The sequence below is a fragment of the Thalassophryne amazonica genome, chromosome 6 (genome assembly GCF_902500255.1).
Source record: "Thalassophryne amazonica chromosome 6, fThaAma1.1, whole genome shotgun sequence".
Classification (NCBI taxonomy): Eukaryota; Metazoa; Chordata; class Actinopteri; order Batrachoidiformes; family Batrachoididae; genus Thalassophryne; species Thalassophryne amazonica.
The window spans coordinates 3,154,236-3,170,474 of NC_047108.1; the positions used below are offsets into that span (position 1 = coordinate 3,154,236).

Consider the following 16,239-nt stretch of genomic DNA (forward strand, 5'->3'; position numbering starts at 1 on the left):
CTGTTGTTTCTGTTCTCTGTGAAATGAAATCCCACAAGATTGGTGATATTTTGCATTTTATTGTTAATTTAACTTTATTTTGTAGTTTTTTATTTTTTATTAAGAGGAGAAACATTTACAAATGGCCACCTTAAATGCCCTTTGTCATGATTGGATTCACGTGTGTAAGGAGGTCAAGGGTTAATGAACTTACCAAACCAATTTTGTGTTCCAATAATTAGTACGAAATGTATTCAAATCAATAAAATGACAAGGGTGCACAAATTTATGCACCTGCCTAATTTTGTTTAAATAATTATTGCACACTTTCTGTAAATACTAGAAACTTCATTTCACTTCTCAAATAACAGTGTGTTCATCTGCTATATGATATATTTACCTGAAATTTCTGATCCAGACAACCAATGATTTATAAAGGAAAATCATGGAAATTATTAGGGGTGCCCAAACTTTTACATACCACTGTATATCCACAATAGACCTTACAGTACAGATATTTGTCCATTCCTTCCAATGGGCGGCGTAAATAATGTGAACTACTGTCTCCATCATATCTGTACATAACACCGGCAGCTGCGCCTCTCCGAGGTGCGCAGTAACGCATCACTGCACGCGTCAGGCTCGGAGCTGAATGGATCTCACCTTGTAATATATAATCACCTTCTAACTCTGTAGTAGATATGACATGGAACTGTTGTGCCAGGCCATGACAGCATTAATAAACATGAATCTCACCTCCAACAGCGGTCCAGGAGCTCAGTGTGGACATGGAGCCGAGACCGCAGCCTGTTAAAATCCTCTCACCCGACTGCTGTGTGCTGTATTCAACAATGGAAAAATAAATCCCATGTGATAATCCAACCATCGCGGTGTCCAGAGTTGTGTCGTGCTGCTGAAGTGAGTCAAAACACACACAAAAAAGAAATTAAAATTCCCTGGAAAGGCTCCGTCTGATACACAGTGTGACTGCTTGGCCCATCTATTCATATGACCATATCTGAAAATCATACTGAACAAATTATGTTCCACATATTTGATAAAATAACTCACTCGGTTACACTGGGGCATCCCTGGCTTCAATGTCATAAACCACGGCTTGATTGGTCTCTGGGTAAAATTGAGTCATGGGGACCTGCACGTAATGATTCCTGTCTGACAAAGTCTGTTCTACCCTCAAGTGTAATTAAGTCAGATCTAGAGGGGGTCCCATCTTGCTACCATGATCTCGCTGAAGTCTTTAGCAAAGCTAAGGCTAAGTCACTTCCGCCCCACCGCAAGTACGACTGTGCCATTGACCTTCTCCCGGGGGCTGCGCCCCCCCGAGGCAAGATGTTCTCTATTTTTGCACCAGAACGTCTAGCAATGAACACCTATATTCAGGAGTCACTCGCAACTGGTTTGATTCATCCTTCATCTTCGCCCGCAGGGGCGGGGTATTTCCTCTGTGTTCGAACTGGTAGGAGAAGCCAAGGTTTTTACGGAGGTAGATTTACGGAACGCGTATCACCTGGTACACATACGCCCAGGGGATGAATGGAAAACCGCCTTTAATACACCCACAGGCCACTACGAATATCTTGTAATGCCGTTTGGTCTTACTAACGTTCCTGCTGTGGTCCAAAATCTTATAAATGACGTACTGTGCAAGTACCTTAATAAATGTGTCTTTGTTTATCTCAATGACATTCTCATTTACTCACCTGATTTGAAAAACTCACACACAACAGGTCCAGACCATTCTCCAAACACTTCTGCAAAATGGCCTTTTTGTCAAAGCCGAAAAATGTGAGTTCCACCGTTCTACAGTATTGTTCTTGGGATTTGTCACTTCTGAGGGGGAGATCCAGATGGATCTTGCTAAGGTTGCAGCGGTTCGTGATTGGGTGGTTCCAAGTAGTTGTAAGGACGTTCAGAGGTTCCTTGGTTTCGCCAACTTCTATCATCAGTTTATCCATAACTTCAGTACCATCGCAGCTCCTCTGCATAATGCTACCTCCTCGCAACGGTCTTTTGTGTGGACCCCAGAATGCGAGGTGTTCCAGAACCTAAAGTACTGTTTTACAATGGCCCCTGTGCTGCTCTTTCCTGACCCCGCCTGGCAGTTCGTGGTCGAAGTTGATGCGTCCAACACTGGTATTGAGGCCATTCTCTCTCAAACAAGGCCCTGCGACAATAAATTACATCCCTGTGCATGTGCATTCATGTCCAAGAGACTTACTGCTGCTGAACAAAATTACAGCATCAGAGATTGCGAACTGCTGGCGGTCAAAGTGGCCTTGGAGGAGTGGCATCATTGGTTGGAGGGAGCACAGTTGCCTTTCACTGTTCCGTTCCCGGTATAGAAAATCATTAACCCTATCTCTGTCCGTCTCCGCCTTCCAAGGTCCATGAGGGTTCACCCAACATTTCATGTCAGCCACCTGAATGAAGCCTGTACGGTCCAGGCCTTTGTGCCCACCTGCTGATCCCCCGCCGGCTGCCGGTTCATGGATGGGGGGCCCCGTCTTCCACCACTCCTCAGTGCTGACAGTGAGCACTGGGGCCCCTCAGGGCTGTGTGCTCAGCCTCATGTTGTACACTTTGTACACCCATGACTGTGCACCAACCCACAGCAGCAACATCTTTGTAAAAATTGCGGATGACACTACTGTGGTTGGGCTGATTCACAACAATGATGAGACGGCCTATAGAGAGGAGGTCCTGAACCTCACTACTTGGTGCTCCCTAAATAATCTGGCACTTAACTCCTCAAAGACAAAAGAATTGGTGCTAGATTTCAGGCAGAAGAGGGAGGACCCCCCCCTTCTCATTCAGGGAGACACTGTAGAGATGGTCAGTGACTTCAAGTTCCTGGGAACATACATTTCTCAGGACCTTACATGGGGCACCAACATCAATGCCCTTGTGAAAAAGGCACAGCAGCATCTGTACTTTTTAAGGTGACTGAGGAAGGTCAACCTGTCCCAGGAACTGCTGCTGTCCTTCTACAGGTGTTCTGTAGAGAGCGTCCTCACCAAACAACATCTTGGTGTAGTACAGGAGCTGCTCTCAAGCTGACAAGAAGGCGCTGGAGAGAGTCAGGAAGTCAGCACAGAGCATCATAGGAGTGCAGCTGTCCTCTCTGTCAGACAGCTATAACACCAGATGTCTGCGCAGGGCCAGAAGCATCAGCGTCGATAGTTCACACCCTGGGCACAGCCTGTTCTCACTGCTGCCCTCAGGAAAGAGGTATCGGTCCATCAAGGCCTGCACATCCAGACTCACCAACATGTTCTACCCAAGTGCAATACGGATATTGAATGCACATTAGCCTACAGTCTGCACTGTTCATTGCATTTATTTATTTAGGTGAATGCAATGAATAGTGCAGACTTCTATTTATATACCCCTACTGGCTCCTTTGTAAATGCATGTATATATTCTTATTTGTCTTTTATATTTACTTTTTTACACCCTTGCACTATGGGAGTTGTCTTTTAATTTCGTGGAACCTTGTGTATAATGACAATAAAGCATTCTATTCTATTCTATTCATGGTGGGGGGGCCTTCTGGGTTCCCGGGGGCGGGGTTGTGGTTTCCAGTATTTGGTGGATTGGGAAGGTTATGGCCCCGAGGCGCGGTCCTGGATTTCCTCCTGGTTTGTTTTGAACCTCGCCTTTAGTCGTGAGTTTCATGCTTCTCACCCTTCTGCTCCTGGGCTGTCAGGAGTTGGGCCTTTGGGGGGGGGGGGGGGGGGTACTGTCAGGTTTTGGATCTGTTTAGGTTGTGTTCTGTTTTACTGTTTGGTTTGCCTTTGTGATCTGTCTTTCTCTTGCTCCAACTTTCTGTTTAGGTTTTCACTGTCCTGCTCTTTCTCTTCTCTTTCTTGGCTCTTGGTGGTGGACGTCTCTCTCTGTCTGGCCACACCCTGCTTCTGGGAGCTGCTCCACACACCTGTTCTTGATTTGCAGTTAATCACCTGGGTGCTTTATAAGCCTCACTGTTTGCCTTTGTCCACTGCCAGAACGGCGTGCCTTGTGCCTCTTTCCAGCTCATTTCCTTGTGGTTTTTTTTGCCTTGCCTTGATTGCTTCATCGTGTTTTGATTACCTGCCTGTGTACCTTGACCACGCCTAAGCCTGATGATTTTGTTACTGTTGCTTCTTTTGGACTGCCTATCTGTGTACCGACCCCAGCTAACAAACCAAGTAAATGCTTTAACTCCACTGAGCTGTGTACCTGCGTCCTGCATTTGTGTCCAGCCTGCTTCACCAGCCAATCCTGATATCGTGAAATTATTGGTACAGCCAGGCAGTTTAAAAAGTTGCCGATTTGAAACAAATCTCTGTTTGATTCTGAACTATAAAGATTAGAATAAAATAGTTTGAACTGATTATTAATGTCATCAGGGTTGGTGGATTTTACCCTTGTTGACATGTTTATTTCGGGGATAGTATTTGCGGCTTTGGACTGATTGAGAACTGGCATATAAATGATCTACTTCTGCTATGTTATGGGACAGATCTGTTATACTTTGCTTAAGTTTCTTCCTCTCGTTTGCTGAATATGAGATGATCTGGCCTCTAAGGCAAGCTTTAAGACCCTCCAGATGGTGGTTAGTTGCACCTCTGGAGTAATATTAATTTCCAAAAAACATATCTATTTGTTATGAAAGTGTCAGGAACTGAGGTGGCGAGGCACGGCAGGTGGATGGACACAAATGCATGACTTAGATATGGGTTAAGAAAAAGGCTTTATCCAAAAACAGGCTCAGTCCGATACACAAGAAGCCAATCAGTACGAGGGAGGTACAGATGGTTGAGAGGCGAGGACATGGTCAAACAAAGAGCGAGGATCAGACACGGAGAAGCAGGTTAACTGGCGCAGGCTGAGACTTGGTCAAAAAACAGGTGAGAGTCGAGCACAGAAAAGACGCAGAGCAAAAACAAGAGGAGACAGGCTTAGAACGAGGGCAAGAGCACAAGGCATGGAGCACAACGAATGAGCAGTGAACAGAGGAAAACATGGGAGTTAAATACAGAGGTTAATCAGGGTGTGATAAGATGCAGGTGCAGGGAAGAAGGCGTGGCCAGACGAGACAAGAGTGGAGTGACAAGGGGCGTGTCAGACAAAAGCAGCAAAACAGGAATGTGACAGTGACTAGACAAATGTTAAACAACTAAGAAATAATGAAACCTAAAATCCAAACGTGAGTGAAACAAAATAAACAAATGAAAGAGTAGAAACAGAACAACTACTAGTGACTAAAGTGATACTGATACAAAATGGAAAGTCACAGCTGAAGAAAAAACTACCACAAAATAGAACACCTATTAAATGTAAAATAGACAGACAAGGCTAAAGTATGATAACCGAACATGCATAAGTAAGTCCCTTCGGCTGCTCCCTTGTTTGCACTTGGGGTCGCCACAGCAAATCCAAGGTGGATCCAAAACAGGAACTACGAAGTAACAAATAGAAAATCAAAACTGAGGATCAAAGAAGTGGCAAAGACAAGGACAGGGAAAAAACGTGACCCAGGCCAGACTAGGGCCAAAACATGACAGAAAGAATTTTTTTAAATGAGTCTTTAAAACCGCAGGTGTGTCAAGGTCTAGAGCATCCATGAAAGCTTATGTCTAGCTGTACCAGGCCATGATCAGATGACAATACTTTTATATTGGCACCACCTGACTGTAGGAAGGATCTTCCTGTCGAGAAGAAACAAATCTATCCTTGTGTACGACTGATGCCCCTGAGAGAAAAATGAATATTGCTTCATTGTTGTATTTTCTTTTCTCCAGGGATCAAAAAGTGCAAAGGATTCAACAAATGACTTAATAACAGTGCCTGCCTTTGAAATCTTACTATTGGGCCTTGGGTTGGACTGATCCAGATAAGAGTCCAACACACAATTAACCCCCCACCCCCAATATCAACTGGTGATCATTCAACTCTGGGATGGCTGCTCTAAAATTGGAAAAGAAAAAGGGTCATCCCAATTTGGACCATATACACTTGCAAACACCGAGTGCCATACAAATCCCCTGTCACTATGACGTATCTTCCCCTCGAGTCAGAGACGGTCGATAGTGGGACGAAAGGGATACCTTTCCTTACCAAGATGGCTGTGCCTCGAGTTCTAAATTCACTCTTTGAACAAAAAGTTTGTCCTATCCAGGCCTTCTTCAGTTTTGCATGTTCCATTGTTCGGAGGTGTGTTTGCTGTAGAAATATAATAGTAGATGGGTCAAAATGCATCTACTGGATGGCAGTGTGAATGATGCCTGGTTATATCACACGGTTGTTGCTGAATCAAACACAAAAACAGAATTTTCAGTTTTGCAAATGCCTTTTTTAACAAATGAAAAAAAAATGACATTTTACAATTACACATTTATTTGTCAAAACCAACACACACGTTAACTTGTATGTTGGTTTTTACATATAATGAATCAAGCAATCAGTGATCGGAGGCTCAGTTTACCTACAGTGCATTTTGGCATCTGTGTGTTAATGTTCAAATCTTCAGAATTAGTGCATTATTTTAAAATTAAAAGATATGTGTTATATTATCACTTTGTCCAAATGAGAGACTTGACATTAATGTAGTTTAACTATCCGGATGAATTTGGTTTATAAATCAAAACCATAAGTCAAAACTTTCCTTTTGAGGACTTCTGCTGGCTAACCCGCTGTATGCTGTTAAGAGAAATGACTTTTGTTTTTTTGTGGCAGCCTTGCGGCCAGGCCCCTTCTGCTGGGGTAGATGAGCTCAGCTCCTCTCAGCTGCCTGGCTGCTGCAAAATATGTAGCAGACAGGAACCAACATGTCTGATTTTAGGGTATATACATTTTTTCACCGTTACAAACTATGTAAAAAAACATTAGCGGAGTAAATTAGCGTAACTAAATTTAGCGGAAGCTAATTGGCCCGCTGATCATTTTTGAAGTTAGCTGAAAAGCTAATCTGCTAACAAAAAGTTAGCTTAGCTAATTAGCAGTTAGCAGAACTGTGCCCATCACTGCCCTTACCATATACTCTCAGTGTCTTTAACTATCAACATTAGCTGTTAGCAGTTAGCCGCTAATTCCTGCAGTGGACCAGGTCAAATGTTGGAGCAAAGTCGAGGCCCAGTAGTTCCTTAAGTACCTTTGCAATAGCATCTATAGGTTGTTGGCCTCCACTGTTCTCAATCCCCTCTTTTATCCTGATAATGCGAGCACTGCATCGGCACTGCCATCCTTCCAAGTTGTCTAGCTTTAGCCATAGGATAGCAACCTCCGACTTCAGCTGGCCAACATCCCTCTTCATAGTCGCCATCTTATCTGAGTACACATTCAGTCACTCCTGTCCACTCAGTCACACAGATCCTTCATACGAGTCTCTTGTTTCACCATATCGCCCGTTATTGAATCTATTTTGTCATTTAAATCATGCATGCACAAGTCTTTTGAGACAGTATCTTGCTCTCACTGCTTGTGATGGCCGCCATCACCTCAGGTAGGCCCGCAGCCTCGTCACTCGAGGCTCTAGCAGAGCCCGGGGCTTTAGCGGACTGGGGCCGTATCCACGAAGCAACTCAAAGTCCTCTCAAAGAGCTCCTAACTTAGCCTAAAATTTCCTGGCAAGGAATCTTAGCCTAAGAGTGAGCCAGCAGGTGTCTGAGAGCGACTCTGAGCAAGGAGGAAACAGAAACTCCTATCTTTGTGAGGAGGTGGGGTTGACCACTCTGCTAGGTATGACGTAGTCCTCTAAGAGCTGTGATTGTGTTGTGTGGGCCGCTGAAGAGGAGGTACTGCTGGCCCACCACCACCAGAAGAAGTGACAGCTGTCACTCATCCTCTGCACCAGCTGTCACTCGTTATCATCACTACCATAAAAGCCGGACTGCAACTCCACCTCCCCGCCGAGAAATCGACTACCAGAACCAAGGTAATTTCTCTGCTGACTAATACGCTGTCTAACTTTGTTCTGTGTGCAGTCGCATTCCTGTGAAGACCCAGAAGAGGGACAAACAGGAGCTGCACGAGTGTGTGTGATTTGGAGGTGGAGGTGCTCCCTCCTAACGGTATCTGGACTATAGATTACTGAGTGTGCGGACTCACACTCACACATCATATTTCTGCTTTCTGCCAGCAGTACCAGGGTCGACAGTCGAAGACAGAGGCCACCTGGGGACTCGGGACTTGGCGGCTCCGGTGTTCTTCAGGCCGTTGGTGGTGGAAGCCGTGTGGGACGCGGCTTCTCTCTCGTCGGGCGTCTTCTATCTTCGAGCCTGCCCACACTTCACCTGGTGTTTATTGACTGTGAAATTAAGACACGTTTCGTTGTGTAATATCACAACATTAAATTGTTACCTTTTGGCTTACTCATTGTCCGTTCATTTGCGCCCCCTGTTGTGGGTCCGTGCTACGACACCTTCCCAACAGATTGGTTGTCACAGAAAGGGGAGGAGAAATAAAAAACAAATGTGTTCCGCCCTCCTAGTTGTGAATGGATAGTGAAATCAACCGATCATATAATCTGAACTGCATTAAGACGTGTAATTGTGAGGGTAACTTTGTTAAGATGATGAAACCCAGCAAAATTAAGTGAATTGTTACACAGCTTTAAAATGTTTGAACACACCTCAGTCACATGCCAAATATCTATATATTAAAATTGTGCATGTGTGTGTGCGTGCATGCATTTATTGAGTACATTCATTGTGAGTAAAAACACATTCATGACACAAGAAAGTGAAAACACTTATTTGCACTGTCGACCATTTAAAATGAAGTAAGTCCCTTCAGCTGCTCCCTTGTTTGCAAGGTGGATCTGCATGTTGAACTGGCACAGGTTTTACGCCGGATGCCCTTCCTGACGCAACTCCACATTACATGGAGAAATGTGGCAGGGGTGGGATTTGAACCCGGAACCTTCTGCACTGAAACCAAGTGCATTAACCACTTAGCCACCACCCCTACGTGGTCCATTTAAAATCAAATGACAAAATAGACGTAATAAAAGAAAATAATATTAATAATACTGATGATGATGATGATAATAATAATAACAGTGTTTATATGATAACAAGAACCTAAACAATCTATAAATACATTAAGACAGTAAATTAACATAAAATGGCTGCTCACAAGCAGTAGCAGCCCAGTGGGATAGTAACCTGAGGGCAAAAACAAATTGGACTATGGAAAATATCATCCCCAAACTCTCTTAAATGCTGACTATAAACTGTTCCCCTCCTATCTAAAGGCCCAGTCACACGGCACTTAACGAAGGGTGACGAAGCCCTGACAAAACAAGAAATCTGGACTTTCGTTGGCATCGTTTAACCTTCGCGCAGCTTCATTCCTGCAGCAGGCGCTTCGTCAGGATTTTTAAACTGTTGAAAAATTTGAACGAAGGGCAACGAAAACCTCAATTCGTCTGTGTTTTGTTTTGCTGTCGTTCTTGACGTTTTTTAATTTGTTTGTTTAGTTTTTGTAATGCTATTGTTTAATTTGACTTCATTTGACCAGCTGAATGTTTTCACACAGTGCAGAAGCCGGTTTGTGAGCGCTGAGGCTGCTGCTGCTTCATGTACCATTGGAAATTACACACAAACTCAGCCTGCATGCTTGGATTTTTTTTTTTATCTGTGTGGGGGGGCAGCTTCAGTGGGCTCAGGCACCTTACATAGGCCAGTGTTAATCTTTTGTGTGGATATAATTAATTATTTTGCCACAAACAACTGTTGAATTTGAAACAACAAAAAAGTTGTGTAATTTCCAACAGTACTTGAATGCAGCATTAGCAGCAGCAGCTGCTGCATGCACTTATTATTTTGTATTAAATATAACAATATGAGTGTAGGAATGACAATCCAGTCCTTCTGTACATGTGGTAACAGGTAGATGAATCAAAATGATGATATAAAGAGCTGTTCTGGAAGGAAGAATTCACATTATGGATCAGTGATCAGCTGGTGAAATAATGTGAGTCAATGCACGCGTTCACACGCACTGATTAATTTACTGCTCTGATATATTCAATCATCTTTACACTTATATTTATATTTATTCTCCCTTTTTATAAATCAATATATATGGCTTAGAACATAATACAGTGATACAGCACGGCACACTTTTTTTTTTTTTATTGGAGCAAGACGGAGCGCGCAGCGTGTCATCAGACAGTGAGGGTTCTGATGATGATGGAGACGATCCCTCTTTTGTTCTGGACGAGGAACCAGAGCAGGTGGTCCACTGACATGCACACAGATCTCCACAGCTTCTGTTTGCAGTTTCTCCAGGACTCGGCGCTATGAGCTCCGTCCCAGCGCCGAGTCCTGGAACTCAGAGATTCAGACACACACTGCTCCAGCTGTGGCTACAGGCATGTTTCGTTAAATTGTTGAGATCGTGAGCTTCAGTTTTGTTAAGTTCCTCTTTTGTCCCTTTTGCGCTCTTGCTTCGCAGGCTGTTCGGTGATAAAAGTTCTTTCGTCCACCTTTTCTCAACAAATTTTTCCCTTCGTTCGGAAATCGCCGTGTGCCGTGTGACTGGGCCTTAAATTATTACAATGGATGGTTCCAGATTTCATACACAAAGACCAGACAGGTATCACTAGACAACATCATGAAAACACTACATTATCAGACATGCTACACAAAAGAAATTGGAAATGCTTAATAAGTTTACATGCAGAAAAGCATTGGTTTTCATACAACTATAATTGACACTGTATGAAAAACCAACTGGTAGAATTCAAATTCATGTAGATTTAAGTTTTTAATTTAAGTTTTAAATTTGTTGGAAAGAGGAATGAGATGAGGCCGGTGTTCTTCTTCCTGTTCAGAAAGCCTCCGTCAGTCTAATGCTACACTGAAAGTCGAAAAATGGTCATGGCAGCAGATGTTGCAGCTCTGTGGTACATTGTGGAGAGATGCTGACCTGAGGTCTGAGATCCAGATTCTTCACTCCTTCTCTGCATGTCTGAAAACTGTGGTGTGCCAAGGACCAAACATGAGAAGCTGGAAGAGGAGGTTGTGGCTTCCTGTTCACTACTCCTGCCTGCAGAGTCCTGTTCAAGGGGTCAGAAGTCATTGTTAAACAAAGTCAGTTACACACAAAGCCAAGTTACCATTGTTTTTTATTATGAATAGACATAAGCTGAAAGTCATCCAAGCTCTGACAAAGCAAAGAATGATACAGACAGGTGACACTGTTTACAAAGGATCACCCTTACAGGTGTAACAGTTCACAAAACTACAGTTCAAATTGGAGCAGTTTTTATTCATGGATCAAATCTTTTTTCATATCAGAAAAAAGTAGAAGTATGGTACATGTATTTGCACAGTGTACCATATTGGTACATAGAATACATGGTACAACTCTACACAGTATGCTTATGCACACACGTGTGTATTTGTTTCCAAAAATCACCAATATTTCAGCAAGCAGTTCTACTCATGGCTCGGAAATTATTGACAGCACTTCACTTTTTCCACATTTTGTTATGGAAAAAATTACATTTTTGGATGGATGTATTAAATTTTTTTTTTTTTTTTACTCAAAATTCTCAACATAATACCCCATAATGACAATGTGAAAAAACTTTTGGTTTTTTAGATTTTTGCAAATTTTTTTAAATAAAAAAACTAAGGAATCACACATACATAGGTATTCACAGGCTTTGCAGTGAAGCTCAAAATTGAGCTCATGTGCATACTTTTTCCACTGATCATCCTTGAGATGTTTCTACAGCTTAACTGGAGTCCATATGGGGTTAATTCAGTTGATTGGACATGATTTGGAAAGACACACACCTGTCTACATATAAGGTCCCACAGTTGACAGTGCATGTCAACTGGATGAAAAAGTCTCCAGCTACCTCAGGCCGCAGTATGTCATGCTGAGGGACACCACATCTGACACTGTGATCAGCAGCACTGTCAAAGCACTCGCCATCTCCAACCTACCTGAAAACACTCCGTAATGAAAACCTCTGCAGTTTTCCAGTTTGCCCCATAAACACAGCTATCATTAAATGCAGCTTTCACACAAGCTATTGTTTATTGTTGTAACGCTGAATGATTTTCACAAACAAAGCAGTGAAAAAATGCACGCACAGGATTACAGTTGCCGCCGCCAGTGGTTTCTACTAAACATCGTGTTATTCTTCTGACTGTCATATCTGGGACACGTCTAATGGACTTTTTTGTTTGCCATTATTTGGGCAAGTTACAGACATTTGCTGCAGTGTTATCTATAGATTCAGCCATGTCTGTACACCACTCTGCTTTGCACACCACCGCTCTGGCTAGTCTCTCCCTCCACCAGTGCTTGGTTCTTTGGCTCAGTTTGTTTACACATAATAATCCCCTATACCAGAAATTGTTATATTTTTTGGAACATAAAGTCTGTTCACTGCATTTCAGTCCTAATCTCTGCTTTTGGGAGATTTTCTCCATAACAATTACTCTATTTTCCAGAGTGTAAATTGAAGTTTCAGGGCCTCCCAATTAAAAAAACAAACAAACAAACAAACAAAAACCACCGAAAGATAAAGGAATGCTTAAACAGCCATTAATCCTTTCACTCACATTGCTATCAGGCTACCACAGGGTGCATTCCTGGCACACTCGAATTTAAAGGGAATGACTGGTGCCACTGACCAGCTAATTGTCACATTTGCACTACAAAACATCCAAACCCCAGAAACACTGTCAACCCATTTGCATACAGTGCTGGTTTTGCACAACTTGCCCTCTGTCCAGAAAGAGTTGCAGACTCTTCACACACTGCTTCATACTACAAAATCCGGACATAATGCACAATTTCTGCAATCTCAGCCACAGAAACCTATAACTCCTCCAGAGTTATCATTGGTGTCTTCCCTCACTAGTCTCCTTCCAGCATGGCCATTCAGGTTATGACAACTGCATGTCTGACACAGATTTAACAAAGAGTACTATAAAGTTTGTATTTCTTACTGATTAATATAAATTAAGTGACTTGGACATGTTTATGTAACCATCTGTATGTTTATGTATCCGCCCATGTATCCATGCACTTTCTGCGGCAGCAAAGGAAGTTCAATATGCCAAAAACAACGATGGTGAACTTCTACACTGCCATCATTGAGTCCATCATCTCCTCCTCATCACCGTCTGGTACGCTGCAGCTACGGCGAAGGACAGGTGCAGACTGCATCTTATCACCCACGCAGCAGAGAAGGTGATCGACTGCAGTCTGCCATCTCTACAGGACCTGTACACCTCCAGGATACTGAGGCGAGCAAGGAAGATAGCGGCTGATTCTTCTCACCCAGGACACAAACTTTTTGTCGCCTTCCCCGCTGACAGATGGTTGAGGTCCATCAGGACTAAAACCTCAAGACACAAAAACTGCTTCTTTCCGTCCACAGCTAGACTTAGAAATAATGCCAGAAACCCCATTTACTCTGCCACCCCCCCACTCCCACAAAGTACAGATTGATCATCCCTGCACTGAAAGGTACTGTACATCTGCATGCCTTGCACAGCCCCATTCCACTATGTTGTACATATTTGACAGTGAACATAGTTTTACCCATTTTGGCTATTTGGCTCCTTCACTTCTTACAGAAGTATTTTTTACTTTTTATTTTTATTGTTGTTTATGCACCAATTACTTCTTACAGAAGTGTTTTTTTCTTTTTATATTAGTTTATGCACAAATGACACCAGATCAAATTTCTTGTATGGGAAAACTTATCTGCCAATAAATTTGATTCTGATTCTGATCTCCTGATTTGTCTCAAGAAAAGTGGCAGGTAAAAGTGATGGTTCAGTGGTATTATATTTAACAAGAGTGCCCCGAGAGCACAATATCCCCCGCTGGCAAATGCTGCTTTAGTACAAGTGCTTGCTACATTCTGAAAACATGTCAAGGAATTGTACCATGTTTCCCAAAATTCCTCCTAAAAATGTGAGAGGAGTTGATTTTAGAATGCAGGCACGAAACTGACAGAGTCTAGCTTTGTTAATCAAGGGCCATAACTCTGGTAAAATGAACCCAACTGGAATGATATGAAAATATGTACATCACTGACCTATAACAAAAATTTGTACCAAGTTTCATGAAATTCCTCCTGAAACTGTGAGAGGAGCTGATTTCACCCTTTGAGGGAAGGACAGATGGAAACTGCCACGACATAATCCCCCTTTGGGCTTTCGGCCAGTGGGGGAAACAAAATGCCTTACTGACGTATGCCACTGTTTAGATTTTTATATTTTGATTTATGTCTTGATGTAGCGATTTGATTTCACTGTGAGGTCAAAGGACATCATTTTAGACATTTTATTGTGAAGTCATGGTTTTACTTTTAATTTCATGTTAAAACTCAAGGATGCCCCAACTTTTTATGTTACTACTGTATGCACAACTAAACTGATTAAATTAATGCTGTGTTCTTCAACACATCCAAACAATCTTACACAGTCCATGTAAATCATGTGGGTAAGTACAGGGTACTGGAGTCTGGAGTATGTGGGGAGATGACTGTCTGCAGCTTCTCACTGAGATGGATGTAAAAGTGGAGCAAGGATCCTAAGAGAAGAGAAAAAGGTATTTCCTGGAATATAATGATCTACCTTGTCATGCGAGGAAAACAACCCACAACAAACTTTGGGCAGAAAGCAGTTGTGAACTTTAAGCTGGCCGAGATTGGCAACAATGACCATTGGTGAACGGGAGCTTTCAGGGACAAGGAGAACTGGAGCGCCAGCCTCAATATCAAGCAGAACTCGGGTCAGCTGCTGGAGATGCTGCTGCACCTGCAGAAAGAAAGAAGAAAGAGACTCAAATGAGGAAATACTATGACAGAGAAGGGACCTAACAAAAAGGAAAAGAGACCAAGGAAAAGACAGGTCAAGCAAAATCTGTGGAATAGTACACAACTATGAAAGTGAGTTAATAATTATGATATAAAAAAGGGTTTAATAAAATATTCTACGCATAAAACAAATGTTATCAATTTACATGTTACTAATACTGTGCAAAGTAGCCCCTTCTCCATAAGCCAAATTCTCCAACCTTTTCCACCAATCAAATGCCAGTTAGACCGATCAATGTACAGATCAATCTTTACTGATCCCTCAGCCAAAGTCTCTCAGGGAAATTAATATTCCATTTGCAGCACAGCACTGATAAGAACAATAACAGTAAAAATAAAATAAAATTAAGCTTTTGTCATGTTATGAATTGCCTGTTAACCAGTCTGCAATTATCAATCAGCAGGAATAGATGATAGTGCATTAAATAAGTGGTACACAGAAAATCAATGACATTTAACTGTAAGATGATACAACGCCAATTCCAATGAAGTTGGGATGTTGTGTGAAATGTAAATAAAAACACAATACAATGATTTGCAAATCTTCTTCAACCTATATTCAATTGAATACACCACAAAGACAAGATATTTAATGTTCAAACTAATAAACTTTATTGTTTTTGTGCAAATATTTGCTTCATTTTGAAATGGATCCCTGCAACACGTTTCAAAAAAGCTGGGAAAGTTGATGAATGCTTAAAGAACACCTGTTTGGAAAGAGGTGAGTGTCATGATTGGGTAAAAAAGGAGCATCCTCAAAAGGCTCAGCCGTTCACAAGCAAAGATGGGGTGAGGATCACCACTTTGTGAACAACTGCATGAAAAAATAGTCTAACAGTTTAAGAATGTTTCTCAACATTCAATTGCAAAGAATTTAGGAATTCTATCATCTACAGTCCATAATATAATCAGAAGATTCAGAGAATCTGGAGGCCGAAAACCAACACTGAACACCCGTGACCTTCGATCCCTCAGGCGGCACTGCATTAAAAACCAACATCATTGTGTAAAGGATCTTACCGCGTGGGCTCAGGAACACTTCAGAAAACCATTGTCAGTTAACACAGTTCGTCACTACAAGTGCAAGTTAAAACTCTATCATGTAAAGTGAAAGTCATACATCAACAACATCCAGAAATGCCGCCGCCTTCTCTGGGCCCGAGCTCATTTGAAATGGACAGACGCAAAGTGGAAAAGTGTGCTGTGTTCTGATGAGTCCACATTTCAAACTGTTTCAGTTTGTTACCAGTGTAAAGTTCAAAAGCCAGTATCTGTCATGGTATGGGGGTGTCTTAGTGCCCATGGCATGGGCAAATTACACATCTGTGATGGCACCATCAATGCTGAAAGGTACATCCAGGTTTTGGAGGAACACATGCTGCCATCCAAGCAACATATTT

General features: G+C 42.4%; 1 protein-coding gene and 1 long non-coding RNA gene across 2 annotated transcripts in view; one reads left to right on the plus strand and one right to left on the minus strand.

Moving 5' to 3' along the window:
* LOC117511764 overlaps positions 1 to 2,899 on the plus strand; it is a 71,392-nt gene extending 68,493 nt beyond the window's left edge. The window contains exon 3 of the long non-coding RNA XR_004561074.1: positions 745 to 2,899. This is a non-coding gene — a long non-coding RNA (uncharacterized LOC117511764). The remainder of the gene's footprint in view (positions 1 to 744) is intronic.
* The window catches only part of vps13d (vacuolar protein sorting 13 homolog D), a 535,261-nt gene that overhangs the window by 338,855 nt on the left and 180,167 nt on the right, over positions 1 to 16,239 (minus strand). The window contains 2 exon segments of the mRNA XM_034171656.1: positions 10,915 to 11,044; positions 14,598 to 14,780. Of these exon segments, the coding sequence (XP_034027547.1) occupies positions 10,915 to 11,044; positions 14,598 to 14,780 (313 nt within the window).